Source organism: Arvicanthis niloticus, chromosome 1 (assembly GCF_011762505.2).
Source record: "Arvicanthis niloticus isolate mArvNil1 chromosome 1, mArvNil1.pat.X, whole genome shotgun sequence".
Taxonomy (NCBI): Eukaryota; Metazoa; Chordata; class Mammalia; order Rodentia; family Muridae; genus Arvicanthis; species Arvicanthis niloticus.
Window position 1 is genome coordinate 71,331,324 of NC_047658.1, and position 16,608 is coordinate 71,347,931.

General features: G+C 43.1%; 1 protein-coding gene across 5 annotated transcripts; it reads right to left on the bottom strand.

Annotated features, from left to right (window-relative positions):
* Positions 1-500: 500 nt before the first annotated feature.
* On the bottom strand, positions 501-16,576 carry Lrrc51 (leucine rich repeat containing 51). 5 transcript variants are annotated; one of them, XM_076939192.1, is made up of 7 exons: positions 16,408-16,544; positions 13,773-13,866; positions 5,905-5,960; positions 5,029-5,166; positions 3,028-3,233; positions 988-1,136; positions 501-724 (listed from the first exon to the last, which is right to left on the bottom strand). In XM_076939192.1, exons 4-7 carry the CDS (start codon positions 5,108-5,110, stop codon positions 583-585), a joined length of 579 nt encoding a protein of 192 aa, XP_076795307.1. In that variant the 5' UTR covers positions 5,111-5,166; positions 5,905-5,960; positions 13,773-13,866; positions 16,408-16,544; the 3' UTR covers positions 501-582. The 5 variants fall into 5 exon arrangements, with proteins under 5 accessions (XP_076795307.1, XP_034353002.1, XP_034353012.1 ...); XM_034497111.2 differs by lacking the exon at positions 13,773-13,866 and having other exon boundaries at positions 16,408-16,576; XM_034497121.2 differs by lacking the exon at positions 13,773-13,866 and having other exon boundaries at positions 16,394-16,523.
* Between the last annotated feature and the right edge of the window lie 32 nt (positions 16,577-16,608).

Genomic DNA, 16,608 nt, shown 5'->3' on the forward strand with positions numbered 1-16,608 from the left:
CTAGGAAATGAAATGTTGACCAGAATCGCAGCCTGAGAGTAAAGCTACACTGCTTTGTTAGAAATAGACCACAGCTGACTGCTGTTCCTACTCTGGAGGCTGAAGGCAGCGCCACACACCTTGGCACTTTATGAAGATTTCTGTGAGGCATGGTGGCTTATTCCTGAAATACCAGCACTCAAGAAGCTGAAGCAACAGGATTGCTACAAGTTCAAGCCAGCTTGGGCCACAGAGTTAGAATCTTTTGGGAAAAAAAAAAAAAAAAGATTTTAGAAATTGCTTATCTACTCTGTTCCCATGATATTGCATGAATCCTAAAGAGTACAGGGGCCCAGAGAGGACAGAGGTCTCCTGCATGGCAGAGAAGACAGGGGTCTCCTGCATGGCAGGACCTGGCTCCTGGTTCCTACACCAGCAAGCAGGCTTTTCCTTCACTGGGACGTTTTACTAGTAGTTGCTGGATGTGAAGAGCATCTTAACAAGGTACAGGTGACTTATAATCTGTTCAACAGCTCAAATCATTTATTGTCAAACCAAGCTGATCATCCTCAGGGCATTAGGTGTGCTGGGGTCCTGCGAATCTCAGAGTACATCTTGCTTGACCCGGACCTTCTTAGGTTTGATGTTCATGCGTTTCCAGACTTCAGCTGTGCTGCGGTCGGCCTTGGTGACTCCACTGAAGTCAAACGTGGTGACACGGGGCAGGTTGCACAGCACGTACTGCCTGTGGGGAAGACTTGGGCTGGGGGCAGCCCCTACGACAGAGCTTCCCCCCTCCAGTTGCTGCTATCTCTTCCGACAGCAAGGAATGGAGGGGAGCTTGACTATGTTTTGGGAGGACTAGGTTCATTCTGAGAGCAAGGGGCATGCTTAGAGGTGTGGTACATCCTGTGTAGTCCACATGTGGCAGAAGAATGGTCTTGAATTTGTCTCCTCTCCCCTTGTTTCTTAGGGAAACTCATCTGGACCCTAGATACAGGTACTTACCTGTACCCTTTCTCTTCCTCTATGGGGTTCCCATGGAGGGTCAGGCTCCGGAGACGAGGGAGGACTGCTAGCTTATTCACCTCCCCTAGGCGATGGATGCTGTTGCCATGAAGGTAGAGGACACTTAGGTTGAAGAATGTTGTTAGGACCTGTTAGGATAGAAATCAAAAGTCAGGCTGGACAAAAACGATCTCTGCTCAGGATGGACTATCTGGCAGAGATAAGATGAGAGAAAGAAAAGTTTGGAGAATAACTTGGCCTCCCTCTCCATCCCTCATAGCCATTCTATATGACTCTAATATGCTTTTGATACTTTTAAAAAATTACTGTTTTTTTAGTAGGGCATGGTGCCACATGGGACAGGCGGATTCATGAGTTTGAGGCCAGCCTGGTCTACAAAGGGAGTTCCAGGACAGCCAGGGCTACAAAGAGAAACCCTGTCTCAAAAAACCAAACAAACAAAACAAAAAAGAAAACATTTTTATATGTATGATTATTTTGCCTACTTGTATGTATACCACATGTATGTCTAGTGCTTGCAGAAGCCATTGGACACCCCCCACCAGGAAACTGGAGTTAGAGATAATTGTGAGCCATCATGTAGGTGATGGGAATTGGAAAGGCAGCAAATGCTCTTAACTGCTTAGCCATCTCTATAGCCCTTACTTTATGTGTATCAGTGTTTGCCTCCATGTATGTCTGTGCCCAGCATAAGAGGTTGGTGCTTGTGAGTCACAGGAGGGCATCAGGTCCTCAGGAACTGGAGTTATAATGGATGGTTGTGAACCACCATGAATGTGCTGGGACCTGAACCTTGGTCCTCACCAAGAGCAACAAATGATCTTAACTGCTGAGCCCTCTTCCTCTTCCTCCCCCACACAAACACACAAGTAAATTAACCTTTTAAGTGCTTTTTAGGGGGGAAAAAAAAAACCTAAAGTAGACCTGGCATCTACATGGTTATACATTTGACTGGTTGGGTGACAGCTCTCCTTCTTGAGTCTTATTTGAGTCACTTAAGGCCTTTCCAACTGAAATGACCTAAGATTCCATCTACAAGAGCGTATCAGCTTGGCACATAAGTTTGAAGATCCTACTTGAATTCATATCATTTTATATCATGGTAACAGTTTCCAAATCATGCCCCAAACATTTCTCTGCCAATAGGAATCTTAAGCAAAGATCTTTCCTTTCTCTAGAATTTTCGTTTTGTTTTTGTGTTTTGTTGTTTTTCGAGACAGGGTTTCTCTGTGTAGTTCTGGCTGTCCTGGAACTCACTCTGTAGACCAGGCTGGCCTCGAACTCAGAAATCCGCTTGCCTCTGCCTCCCAAGTGCTGGGATTAAAGGTGTGCGCCACCACTGTCCAGCTCTCTAGAATTTTCTTTGCTTCCTTTCCTAACTTCTTTCCCTTCTCCTTTTTCATATAGTCCAGGCTAGTCTCAAGCTCACTGTGTAGCTGAGAATGGCCTTAAGCTCATCTTCCTACCTCCACCTTTAAATTAGGAGTAAGCACCAACATACTTGGCCAAACTGTTTTAAAACTTAGATTACTGATGACTTTCTCAGTAGAGCCCAGCACAAGACACAGTTAAGTGCCTAATGATGACTGCTATAGTCTTGCTTCAGCCACTGATAGGCTTATATTTTCATTTAATCCTTATAAAACCATTATGATTATGGCACCGTATCCCCATTCATAGGAAGGCCAAAGTTTTAAGAAACTGTAGCTTGGGAGACTTGGGAGGCAAGAGGCAGGTAGATCTCTATAAGTTAAGACCAGCCTGGTCTATATAGTGAATTCCAGGCCAGCCAGAGATACATAATGAGACCCTGTCTCCAAAAAAACAAAAGTTATACTTTGCTGACAGTGAGAAAACGGGAAACTCAAGATCTGTGCCTACATCTATGTCTCTACAACTTTGCCCTTTGAACTACAACCACACTGCCTCTGCTTCCTTGATAAAGGAGTAGAAAGGCTGTGAGCTGTACACAGTGGCTTCAAGCTACCCGTTGATGTCCATCCAGGGCTAGGAACTCACAGGATCAATGGAAGTCAGGTCATTGAAGGAGAGATCAATCCAGGCCAGATTCTCTGGATGCTGCAGAAGCTGTGAAACCACCTGGTTGAAGTCTTTCAGATCATTGAGGACATTGTTGTTGAGCCACAGGGACTGGGTCAGTGACTTTCCTGACTTTGAGTGCCTCACCGGCCGTAGACCTGTCCTTGGCTCCTCGCTTATCAGATCTACGATGACAAAATAAGACTTCAGGTTTTTGTTTTTATTTGTACGAGTATTTTGCCTGTGTGTATACATACCATGTGCATGCCTGGTGTCTGCAGAAGTCAGAAGAGGGTGTGAGATCCCCTAGAACTGGAGTTAGGGGTGGTTGTGAGCCACTATGTCGATACTAGGAATTGAAATCACGTACTCTGTAGGTGCAAAAAGTGCTCTTAACCTCCAAGCCATTTCTCCAGCCCAAGGCTTGTGGTCATTATATTTGCTTTTCTGCCTTTGTGGGTGATAAGGAAGTGCTGAAAAGATCTCTCAGGTTTTATCAAAGAGCACAACAGGCCTGTGTTCCTAGACAAGAGACAGGGTTCTGCCAACATGATAGAACATAGCAAAAGGCTGTGGTTTTCTTAGTGGTTTCTTTTCTTTTTTAAAAAATATTATTTATTTAATGTATATGAGTACACTGTAGCTGTTGTCTTCAGCACACCAGAAGAGGAGGGCATCAGATCCCATTACAGATGGTTGTGAGCCAACAGGTGGTTGCTGGGAATTGAACTCAGCATCTCTGGAAGAGCAGTCAGTGCTCTTAACCACTGAGCCAATTCTCTAGCCTTTAGAAGTTTCTTCTTTTCAAGATAAAAACAGAAGACTAAGGTGTTTGATTGAGTGATTTCTCAGTATTCTTCATGAACTTCTGGCTATAGCCTGGCCTTTCCTGAAGATGAGTCAGCTACCATAAGAGACCCCTGGTTCCTTCTGTATTTGCTACTTTAAAAAACTGGGGTGTGTGGGGGTAAGGGAAGGCTCAGTGGTGAAGAGCACTTGTTACTCTTGCAGAAGACCAGGGTTTGATTTCAGTACCCACATGGTGGCTCACAATTATGCCCAACTCTATTTCTAAGGACTCCGAAGCCCTCTTCTGACTTCCATGGGCACTAGGCATGCATGTGATGCATGTGCATATACATTCAGGTAAAACATTCATACACATAAATCTAAAAGGAATTAAAGAACAATGTCACGGGCTCTGGAAGGGATGTGCTGCAGTTAAAGAGCACTGGCTGCTCTTCAGAGGACCAGCTGGATTCCTCCGCATGGAGGCTCACAGCCACCTGTAACTCCAGGTTCAGGGGTTTAATACCCACTTCTGGCCTCTACCTGCACCAGGCACACAAGGCGTGCAGATATACATGCAGGTAAAACACCCATACCCATAAAGTTAAAATACATATTTTTTAATCTCAAGGTTGAGGATGAAGCTCAGATGTAAAACATTTGTCCTACTTGTCAGAGGCCTTGCATTCACTCCTTAACCCAGTAAAACAACAAAATCTTACTCCACCCTCTCCTTCCTTCAAAGACAACAAGAAATTGGGGAAAAAATCTGTTTAGGTTTTGTTTTTCAGGACAGGGTTTCTCTGTGTATATATAGCTTTGGCTGTGTTAGAGCTCACTTTGTAGACCTTGAGCTCACAGAAACCCTCCTGCCTCTGCCTCCCAAGTGCTGGGATTAAAAGCCTGCCACCACTGCCCAGCCTGTATAGGCTTTTTGTTTGTTTTTGTTTTTGTCTTTTGAGACAGGGTTTCTTTGTGTAGCCCTGGCTGTCCTGGAACTCACTCTGTAGACCAGGCTGGCCTCGAACTCAGAAATCCACCTGCCTCTGCCTCCCAAGTGCTGGGATTAAAGGCATGTGCCACCACCGCCCGGCCTGTATAGGCTTTTTAAAAAGAAGACTTAAGGGTATTTTTCCTTGGTCCCATGCACTCTGACGTCATGCTGCTGAGTGCGGTGCTCCGTGGGCTGACCTTGGATCATTTGGATGCTTTTGAAGGAGTAGTCTAGAGGAGGCTCCTGCACCGAAGTGTTCATATAGTCCCGTTTGCTCATAGTTCAGGCCATCATTCATCAGGTGGAAGCATGGGCCCTGGGAGTCTGGGTTCAGCCTGGGAGGACAGAGAAGCAGCAATGCTCTAGATATGGAGTGTATACACTCAGGACGCCCTAAAGCCCTCCACACTGCTTTCTACTCTCTGGGTCTCTAGGCTTGCCTATCTGCATTTCCATTTTAAGGTACTGGTGCTTTCATGTATAGTATACTTCTTACTTCTTAGAGAAACTTCACGACATTTTGAACTCATCTGATAGAGCACCCATGTCTTAGAAGAGATTGTTTTATTGACATAGGGTCTAATGTAGCCAAGGCTAACCTCAAATGAATGATCTACCTTCCTCAGCCTCCTAAGTGTTGGAATTATGGGTATGTACAATCACACATGGCTACAGTACCCATTTCTATTTTCCAGATGAAGAAACTGAGACCCAAAGGGTAAAGGACTTGCCCAGAGTTAAGCCGAGTCAGTTGTGGACAGCAATCATAGTCTTCAGAATCCTACTCTGAGAACCTGCTTGTAACTCCATAATAGTTACCATAGAGACTGCCTGCTGCCTAGTCTCTGTTGACATCACCTACAGTATTGTATTGCTTGACAAACCCTTGAAGACCTTCCCTGAACCTGGTTGGTGTCTGAGAGCCCTTCACTTTCTGACACAACTAGATATTTGCTACCTTCTCTTCTGTGCAGCTTGTCTATCAGCCCTTTTCATTTGAGAAACCTACTTCCAGTCACATCTAGGGTGTAACAGCAAGTATAAACAGAAAACCAGAGTCTACTCTCACTCACCTGTCACTGAGGCCTGAAACGCCATCGTAAGGGATTCATTCCTTTGGGATTGTTCCCTGTTAAAATGGAAACATCCCTCAGAGAGGTGAACATAAAGATATCAGTCATTTGTAATGTGTGACTTGTCTTATCCAGTCCTTTTCATTATGGAAGGGAAAGTAAAGGTTTTTCTTGGCAACTAGGAAGAGCTATGGACCACTACTCACCTGGGAGGAAGAGAGCTGAAAAACTACCAAGGGCTGTTGGGTTTTGTTGTGTGTGTGTGTGGGGGGGGGGGGAGGGAGTCATATAAACAGAAGGCAAACAAGATGTGTGTCTAGGCTAGAACTCTTTTTCACTCTACCCAGTGTGGCCACTTCTCTATTTCCTGTAAACCATCACCACACACAAAGTAGAGAGTGTCAGAAACTAGGTTAAAAGAGTAAATGTACCAAGGACCTCGGGACTTAGTTGTGACACTCCTGGCAGCCAAAGCACAAAGGGAAACCTTGGGATATAAAATACTCATTAATCACAGGAGTCAAAAGAAGAAATTAATCTCTATGCAGAGACAATAAAATTGGCAAGCACTAATCAAATAAGTTTTGTTGAAAGCCAAAGCCAGTAGGCACATCTGTAGTCCTAGCACTTGGGACACTAAGGCTGGAAGACTGAGTTTGAGGCCAGCTTGAGCAACACAGCAAGACACCATGTCAAAAACAAGCAACAAAAAACGAAGGACATAGTTGAGAATGCAAAGACATAGCTGGGAATGTTAGGTGGCTGGTGAACACAGGAGGTGAACACAGGAAGCTGAGGTAGGAGGACTATAAAGTCAAGTCCGCATATATATATAATGAAATCCTGTCTCAACAATAAAAAAAAACTCAGGAAGGAAAGGGCCTGGTTTCAGTTTGGACTTAATATATATATGTCTTAGGCCTTTACTGCTATGAACAGGCACCATGACCAAGGCAACTTTTATAAAGGACATTTAATTGGGTCAGGTTTACAGGTTCAGAGGTTCAGTCTATTATCATCAAGGCAGGAGCATGGTAGCATCCAGGCAAGCATAGTACAGGAGAAACCGAAGTTCTACATCCCTCACCTGAAGGCTGCTAGAAGACTGGCTTTTAGGAAGCTAGGACAGGGTCTTAAAGCCCACACCCATAGCTATTCCAATAAGGTCACACCTACTCCAACAAGGCCACACCTCCAAATAGTGCCACTCCCTGGGCTAAGCATATACAAACCATCACAATAAGGAAGGGCAGACTTGATTAGGTTTGGGCAGGAGTATCTTGAGCCAGCTGCAGAGGCAGGTAGATCTACATGAATTCAAGGCTAACAAAAAAAAAAAAAAAAAATTCCTAGACATCCAGGGCTACACAGAGAATAGCTGTCTTGAGAAACCAAGAAAAATGTAGTCTTACTGAGCATAGTGGCACACACCTGAAACTCAGCATTTAGGAAGTAGAGACAGGACCATCAGGAGTCAAGGTCATCCTAGCTCTATAGTGAGTTTGAGCACAGAATGGGCTACATGAGACTCTTCAACAACAACCTTTTGGGAAGTGTCAGCCTGAGTCACACAGCATCTGAATTCTGTCACATATTTGATGGTCCCCATGGACATAGACTGTTCATTAGAAATACCTGAATCTTTTAGATACCAACTCTACAAGAAACTGTGGTAACCTGATAGAGACACAGAACTTGACTTGAAGCCTGAGACTAGTCTATGCCCCATGGACATAGACTGTTCATTAGAAATACCTGAATCTTTTAGATACCAACTCTACAAGAAACTGTGGTAACCTGATAGAGACACAGAACTTGACTTGAAGCCTGAGACTAGTGGCCAAATCTGAGTTTGAGGATAGCCCAGTCTACATAGGGATTTCCAGAACTTCATAGAAAGACTTTATCTTAAAACAAAACAAACAAAACCCAACAACAACAAAAAGGAAGAGATGTTGAGCTCTATTTGAGAGTTTAAATTTCTTTTCTTTTTTTTTTGTTTTTTCGAGACAGGGTTTCTCTGTGTAGTTCTGGCTGTCCTGGAACTCACTCTGTAGACCAGGCTGGCCTCGAACTCAGAAATCCACCTGCCTCTGCCTCCCAAGTGCTGGGATTAAAGGCGTGCGCCACCACCGCCCGGCAAGAGTTTAAATCTCTATTACTGGAGACAGACCATCAGGGGAAAAGAAAGCCAAGGAGGAATAGGAGAAGAAACTTAGAAAAGTCATGATCAAAATGGAAGATCTTAATTGGACATAGTGCTCTTCCTCCCACTTTGGGAGGAAGGCTAGACAAGAGCTCAAGTTCAGGGCCAACCTGAACTACATAGTGAGATCCTTTCTAAAAACCAAAGTGGCTGTGGTGGCTTACATTTGTAATCTGAGTACTTGGTGGAAGCATAAAGATCAGGAGTTCAAAGTCACGCTCAGTTACAGAGCAAGTTTGAAGTGACCACTCTCCTATACAAAACAGTATCTCAGCCAGGCAGTGGTGGCACATGCCTTTAATTCCAGCACTCCAGAGGCAGAGGCTGGTGTATTTCTGAGTTCGGGGCCAGCCTGGTCTACAGAGTGAGTTCCAGGATGGCCAGGGCTATACAGAGAAACCCTGTCTTGAAAAACAAAACAAAACAAAAACCAAAACTGTATCTCAAAATAAAAACAAGTGGAATAAAAAGGGAATCTGGAGCTTATAGCAGCAGAGATGAAGACCCTCTGGACAACACAAAGTCAAGCTTGAAGGAACACATGGGCAACATGGTGGAGGTCCTTACTGCCCTGACTGGGGTGTTTTCTCACCCATGTCATTTGGTTTTTTGGTTTAGGAAAATATAGGCATTTAATAACTTTATTATTATTATTATTATTATTATTATTATTATTATTATTATTATTTTATATTTTATCCTGTGGTGTTAGGAATTGAATGTACACCCATTGCACATACTAGGCAGGCAAGCTCTGGTATTGAGTCACATCTGCAACCTTCACAGTCTTCCTTTTAACTAGAGGAGCCTAGCTCAGGCAGAAGTCCAACCCATATTTAGTACCCACATGTATTTACTTTAAAAAATGTTATGTATATGGCTGTTTTGCTTGTATGTATATTTGTGCACCATTTATGTCTGCTGCCTATAGAGGCCAGAGGTCAGATTCCCAGGGACTGGAGTTATAGACTGTTGTGACCTATCATGTTGATGCTGGGAATTGAACCTGGGTCCTCTGAAAGAGCACCCAGTGCTCCTGACTGCTGAGCCATCTTTCTAGCCCCTATTTTTTGTTTTGTTTTTTGTTTGGTTGGTTTTCTGAGACAAGATCCCATGTATCTCAGCTGGCCTCAAACCCCTTGTGTAGCTAATGTTAACCTTGGACTTCTAAGCCTCTTGTTTCCACTTCCTAAATGCTGAGATTATGGGAGTGAACCAGGACATCCAACTTTCCTACAGTAGGTTTGATGCCTTTGGGGATTGAATCCTTATCCTCAGCCTAAGCCTAAGCCCTAGATTGGAGCCTGAGTTTTGTACCACTGAACATGTATTTTAAAATACCAAAGAAGTTTTGTTTTTGTGGTTTTTTTTTTTTTTTTTTTTTTTTTTTTTTTTGGTTTTTCAAGACAGGGTTTCTCTGTGTAGCCCTGGCTGTCCTGAAACTCACTCTGTAGACCAGGCTGGCCTGGAACTCAGAAATCCACCTGCCTCTGCCTCTGCCTCCCAAGTGCTGGGATTAAAGACATGTGCCACCACTGCCTGGAACCAAACAGGTTTTTACTGTTCTTTGGTGACTAGAATTTTAGTGCAGAAATGATTTTGTGTAGCATGAACTTCCAATCAATTTTTTGAAGAAGACTGCAAACAGAGCTCTAAGACGTTGAATGATTCTGCTTGTGTCTAGCTAGCATTGTGTCTCATTCACCATCATTCAAGGAACTTGGCTTATGAGAGACCCTTGGAGAGTGAGAAGCTGCCCAACACTCCGATTTCTGTTTAGGCAGTTGACACTGAGCTATTCTAACAATTGCTAACAATTGGCTCCCAGCTCTAGCTGTTTCATTCCACACCTCATTCCCAGTAAGATAGCAGTTCAATTCTGTGTTTGTTGAGTGCCTGTTGCCCTTTGCCTGGACAAAAGGAATGAAAACAAAGAACAAATAATAGCCCTGTCAGGAACACAGAGAGGCCTGCTGGGCTTCTATTGATTGTGCCAGACTTATCTGTAGCCAGTTCCAACTTAACAGTTGCCTATTTAGTAAATATTCTGTTTCACCACTGAGCCCTAATGGACCTGGGCCTGTATTACCACCTTCACTTCTGCCTTCCCTTTCTTTGCTTTGCTTCCCAAATGTTGGGATTAAAGGAGAACCACCATACCTTTCTGTTCTTTGTTTTGTTTTAAAGACAGTCCCTATATAGTCCTGCCTGGCCCGACTTGCTAATGTAGACCAGGCTTCTTTGAACTCATGGAGATCCTTCTCCTGTAACCCATGTACTATGATTTTAGGCGCTCTTTATTGTGTGTTTCTAAATGTGGGTATGTGTATCCATACTGATGAGTACATGCATGTGGAGACCCAAGGAGATCCTTGGGTGTCATTCCTCAGTTGCCATCCACTTCTTCCACGTTTTTTGAGAAATGGTTTCTTAATGGCCTAGAACTTGCCAGGCAGGCTAAGCTGACTAGCCAGGTCTCTGACTCCCCAGTGCTGGGATTATAAGTGTGTACTACCGTGTCTTGTGAACTCAGTTCCTTATGCTTGCAGGGCAAGTACTTTACCAACCAACTCTCTAATCCCTAAAGTACCCTTTTAGATTTAAAACATAGTTTTACACTTACTTTATGAGTGTTTTGCCTATATGTATGTGCACCATAAATGTGCCTGGTGTTTGGTGCCTATGGAGACCAGGGGATTGCCAGATGCTGTGGAACTGGAGTTACCACATGGGTACTGAGAACTGACCCTGGTTCCTGTGGAAGAGCAGACAGTGCTCAGTGCTTGAACTGCTGAGCCATCTCTCCAACCCCATGTGGCTTCTTATATACAGTTTTGAAAATTTATATATTATGATATATATCATATATATGTGTGTGTATTTAATATATATTTTAAACTATATGTATATTTATGTGTATGTGTCTGTATGAAGGTACCCATAGATGTCAAAAGGCAGGATCAGATCCCCTGGAGCTACGTTAGAGGTTCTCGTGAGCCACCCAGTGCAGAATGACTTGAATTCCTGATCCTCTCTGCTTCTACTGCCCAAGATATGTGTCACCACACCTGGCTTTGTAAAAAAAAAAAAAAATCTTTCTTTTCCAGAGAAAACAGATGATTTTAATTTATCAATTTAAGTATTAAATCTGACAAGAATCAATGATTCCTATCTGGTCTCTCCTGTGCCCTTCCTCTTTGCACTATAATTTTATACTCTGATGCTGAGCTCAGCATTTGAACCAGCCAGTGAAATGCTGATAAAATGAAGAAAACAGAAGATTTCAGGGTTTGTTTTGTTTGGGGCATGGAGAACTGAATTCAGGAGTCCTTTAAGTGCTAGGCAAGTGCTCTAGCACTGAGCTATATTTCCAGCCTGGCAAATAGAAGCTTTATAGGAAGGCTTACTCTCTTGCTCTCTGCCAATGCCATGGGAACTGTGTGGAGTGCTGAATGGGTGTGAGACATATGCCAGCCAGTGAGAGAGGTCATTGAAAATGGCTGGCTTTGACTAGTCCAGTCAGCTAACTCCCAGTGTCAAGACTGGGAGGTCACCTAACCCACAAATAAACTCAGCCAGGATAAGAACCATCCAGGTATCTGAGAGTCATCAAAGGAAGAATACATACTTATTGTTTGAAGCCACTGCGGTTTTGGATGGTTCAATACACAGCAACAGCTGTGACCCATTCCTCAGTTGCACTTTGGACAAAACTTCTTTATCATCTGTTGTGATAATAAATACTTGTGAGATGCAGATGAATCCTACATGAAGAGCCATTGTATGGCATACAGCAGATGCTCAATACATGGAAGTAGCCATACTGTTAGTACTTTACTTTGTGTTAGGGAGCCCTGTGCATGCCAGGACAAGTACTCTAAGAATTGAGTTACACCTTCAGTCCTCCATACTAATTTCTTTACTATTTATTTACTTTCTGTTTTCTTCCTATAAACTTGAGGACAGGGATGGAAAGTTAGACTTGTGTTTCTATAAATACTCCACAGAAAACTTGACAAACTCTGGGTACTGGTTTAATGGATAAATGGAGAGATTAAAGAAAAGAAGGGATAAATGACGGCTTAGGCTTAAGTGTGTCAGGAAGAATACCAGACTCGCAGCCTGGATGCCACCTTCCTCAGCCCTGCTGCTGCCCTTGAGTCAGGCGCTTTCCTAGCTGCTCTTCTGAATGAAGGCTCTCCATGTGGTATTCATCTCACCAGGCTGACTCACTGATCTGACCAATGATAGGTTTAAGGGTACACTTGTTTTGAACTGGAAGTTTTCTTTTCAAAACTTAATTTTTTTTTAATGTACATGTTGCTGGCAGCGGGGTACCCATTTTTAATCCCAGCACTCAGGAGGCAATGGCAGTTGGATTTCTGAGTTTGAGGCCAGCCTGATCTACAGAGGGAGTTTCAGGAAAGCCAGGGCTACACAGACAAACCCTGTCTCAGAAAAACAAACAAACAAACAAACAAACAAACAAAAAACCTGTAGCTGTTAATATGATAGCTGACATCAAGTAAAACATGAAGATGTGTATACAAGCAGAGCTGGTGAGATGGCTCAGCAGTTAAGAGCACTGACTGCTCTTCCAGAGGTCCTGAGTTCAATTCTTAGCAACCACATGGTGACTCATAACCATCTGTAATGGGATCCAATGCCCTTTTCTGGTGTGTGTTGGAGATAGCTACAGTGTACTCATATACATTAAATAAATGATATTTAAAAAAAAAAGATGTACAAGCAGATGCAGGAACAAAGTCTTAATTTCTATGAAGAGTTTGGTACTTCATAGAATACATGTAAAAGACACTAGATCTTTATAAATAAACCCTGGATATTTCTTTGTAAATCATTTTTTTTTGTCTTTTCAAATTTCCCTATATTTCTCTTACCTTTTAAGATAGCTGCTAAGTGGCACATAGTATACATGATATTTTTAACTTTATTGTTCATTTGACAATATGTTGACAAAATTTTCCAGTTTGGAGAATCACTAAGAATTTGAATCTGTTTTATTGCTAGCCAGTTTCTGCGCTTTATTAAGCATGTTTTGACATGATGGTACAGGAGGCTTGGAGCAATGGTCAGATGGAGAGCTGATAGGAGAGATTGATAGCCTAGCTCAAGGATGGCTCTGTCTCTGGGCTGCAGGAGGAGGGAAAAAAAAAATCAAAGAATGCTATAAAAAATTGGCTACATAGTCAACATTTCTGGAAGATTCCATTCCCACAAGCTAAAGGAAAAGCCAAGGGTAACTTGACTCCTGTTTGTGGACTCCCATCTCTTATCTTCAAGAAATCAGCAATCAACCAAATCCAACAACTCATAGCCAGGTCTCTGCACTCTCATTGGCCTGCCTTTCTGAAAGTTTCCCTTTCCAGACTGATCTGCTTGGAATGTAGTAGTTTCTTTTAACTTCACCTTTGTTATCATACTTTCGGAGCTAGCTCCAGTTTGAACTTTTCTGTGAAGTGTTTCCTCATCCCCAAATCTGGATCTGGAATCTTTCTACTTGGCTCTCATCATACACTATCCTTATTGCCATGGTAGTACTGAGAACACTCTAATTATCTGTTCACTGTCTACCTGACCAGAAACTCCAGCAGGCCAGGAACCATGTTTGTCTCATGGTTGGATGTCATAGTATACTCACCACTCAACGGCTACAGCTGATAAATGACAGAGAAGGACACGAGGCACTATACTTGAGGGGTCTGACCTGGTCATTTCTGAAGTGACTGAGAGACCTGAAGGATAAGTATAGGCAAAAAGCACAGAACAACAGGGGGAAAAGATGAGCATTCCAGGGGCTTGGGATGTAGCTGAGAGTCAGAAAATACTTAGCATGTATGGGTTCGCTTTCACCACCCACTCCCCACAAAAAAAGTCAAGCATTACATGGTGTGGGCAAAGGCTATGTCTCCATGGTGACTGTTCTAGTGTGTGCTCAGAAATTTGGAAGACCTTAAAGTGATATAAACTAGAATAAAGAGTATGTATGGTTAGAGCACAGGCTGAAGAGTGCAGTAGAGTGCAGTAGACTACAGTAGACTACAGTAGAATACAGTAGAGTGCAGTAGAGTGCAGTAGACTACAGTAGAATACAGTAGAGTGCAGTGGAGTTCAGTGGAGTACAGTAGAGTGCAGTAGAGCACAGGCTGGAGAGTGCAGTAGAGCACAGTACAGTAGAATGTAGTAGAATACAGTAGAGTGCAGGCTGGAGAGTGCAGTAGAGCACAGTAGAATACATGCGGGAGAGGGGGCAGAGGCCACCTTGACGTGCTTCCTTATTCCAAAAGCAGCAGGAAGCCACAGGGTATATATTGAATTTTGGGAAAGGAGAGTAAACAAAACTAGATTTTCATTTTAAAAAATTATTTTAGTTAAGGTATGCAAAGTATCTGGAAGGGGATGCAAGAAGTATAGGATGGTAGCTAGGACTGAATACAAATGATTTACAATTCTGAGTCAGAGGCAGGATGAGCACAAATTACAACCTGGATACAAAGGAAGACCATATCTTTAAAAGAAAAATAAAACAGTGGGAGATGGAGATATGGCTCAGCCAAGACTACTTAGTGCTCTTGCAGAGGACCTGAGTTCAGTTCTTAGCACCCACATTGGTGAGTTTGAGGCCAGCCTGGTCTACAGAGTGAGTTCCAGGACAGCCAGGGCTACACCCATGAAACCCTGTCTCAAAAAAAAAAAAAAAAAAAAAAAAAAAAAAAAAAAAAAAAAAAAAAAAGGAGTAGGAGGAAGAGGAAGAGGAAGAGGAGACAACATGTAGTTAGGTGTGGTGGTGTACATCTTTAATCCCAGTACTTGGGGAGGCAGAGGCAGGTGGATCTCTGTTTTGTTTTGTTTTTTAAAGATATTTAAGGGCCTAACATGAACTGAGGGCACCACCTTTGGAGGTGAGGGAATGAGGAAAGGTAGATTTGATCAAAACATGTGCATGTATAAAATTTGCAATAAGGAAAAAGACATTAAGTATTAAGTGGACTACATTCAAAATGGAAGCGTTATTAAGGATAATACTTGGGGGTTTGACTTGCGAACATGTGGGAATACTGGGTGAGATCCAGGCTTGGTAGAGAGGACTGGAGTGCATAGAGAGATATTGAATTTGACATGTCAAGCAGGTGGCAGATGAGGGTGTGGCTAAGAGGAGGGTATAGTGAGGCTGGAAACAGAAGACTGCCCAGAAGAACTTTAAAACAGTAAGTGTACCAAGGGCCAGCGAATCTTGGCAGCTTCAGACCTCAGGTGTCTGTCAGATGTTTCTTGCTTTGTTTAAACGTGTTTGGTTCCCATTCTTTCAGTCTCTAGTTTCCTTTCTTCATTAATAATTTCAAGGATAGATTTGAAACTGATTCATGTTGAAGTGTAAAGAACTCAGGATAGTCACACAGGTTCATTTTCCCTCAGGCCATTTAATGTAATCCTTGGGACAAGTACCAGCTATAGATAAAGCCAGGTCTAGCTAAAAGGAAATGGTTTGACCTTAAAGAACTAGAATCTACTTCTAGCGTTGTCAATAGTGGCCTTGGGCAAGTCACTTATCTCTGGGTTTCAGTTTTTCGATCTGTGAAATGGAGATAAATATCATTGATTCATAGAGTTGTTTTAATAGAAAAAGAGAGGTAAAAAAAACTTGATAAGTTACTAAATGTACTAAATCTTTTTTGAGAAATGTGGAAGAAATGAAGATCTAAATTGTAGCTTCCATAAGCTGATCAGGCAGGGGTGTAGGAAGAAGAGGCTAATTTATAGATAACACTCATACATGTGTGGATATGAGGAACCTGGTGATTCCCTGAAAAGGGTCTTCTTGCTTGGAAGAGTTAAAAAAAAAAAGGTGTTGGGGGGGGGCGACTTTAAAGCCCCGTGTCATTTTCTACATCTCCAGAAATCAAGGACCGCAAATTACTCTGATGTGTCATGTCAAGCAAGTCTTGGTTCTTCCGAGGAAAACCAATACCATGCCCGAGGGCGTTTCTGATTTCCCCTGCCTCTGGGACATGAGGCATTCGTACTGGAAAAGCGCCATTCTTGCGCTGAGGCGCTCCTAAATACCGCCAAAATACGTATAGGTAAGATATCCATAGTCCCGCAATTGATCTCGAGTGTTGTCTTCACTTGTGAAGGGGAATGAGGGTTTGGGGAGAATCTCAGGTTCCCGTTTGGGAAAGTTCTTATTCTTTTTGAAGAGTTCCTCCCCTTTCAGAGAGCTCCAGTGTCCTAGAAGTTTTCCCTTTCTCCCGCCCAACTCACCCGCAGTCGCTTACCCTCCGGCTTCAGCGTCTCACTACCTGAAGAGTTACTCAGCGTAACCCCATAGCAACTACCTTAGTCACCACGCCCTAGACGGCTCAATTGAACGTGCTCGTGGTGCGGCCCGGAACTTGTAGTTCATCAGGACTGAACGCCAAAGCCGCGTGGTTTGCTGGGATTTGTAGTTCAAGGCAAGTCCGGGATCCGGAAGTAGT

Coding starts and splice junctions, on each gene's coding strand:
- Lrrc51 (XM_034497111.2), bottom strand. CDS start 5,110: ATGAGCAAACGGGACTATATGAACACTTCGGTGCAGGAGCCTCCTCTA. Junction 1,137..3,027: donor ACCTGACTTCCATTGATCCT/GTGAGTTCCTAG, acceptor CTATCCTAACAG/GTCCTAACAACATTCTTCAA. Junction 725..987: donor GAGGAAGAGAAAGGGTACAG/GTAAGTACCTGT, acceptor TCTTCCCCACAG/GCAGTACGTGCTGTGCAACC.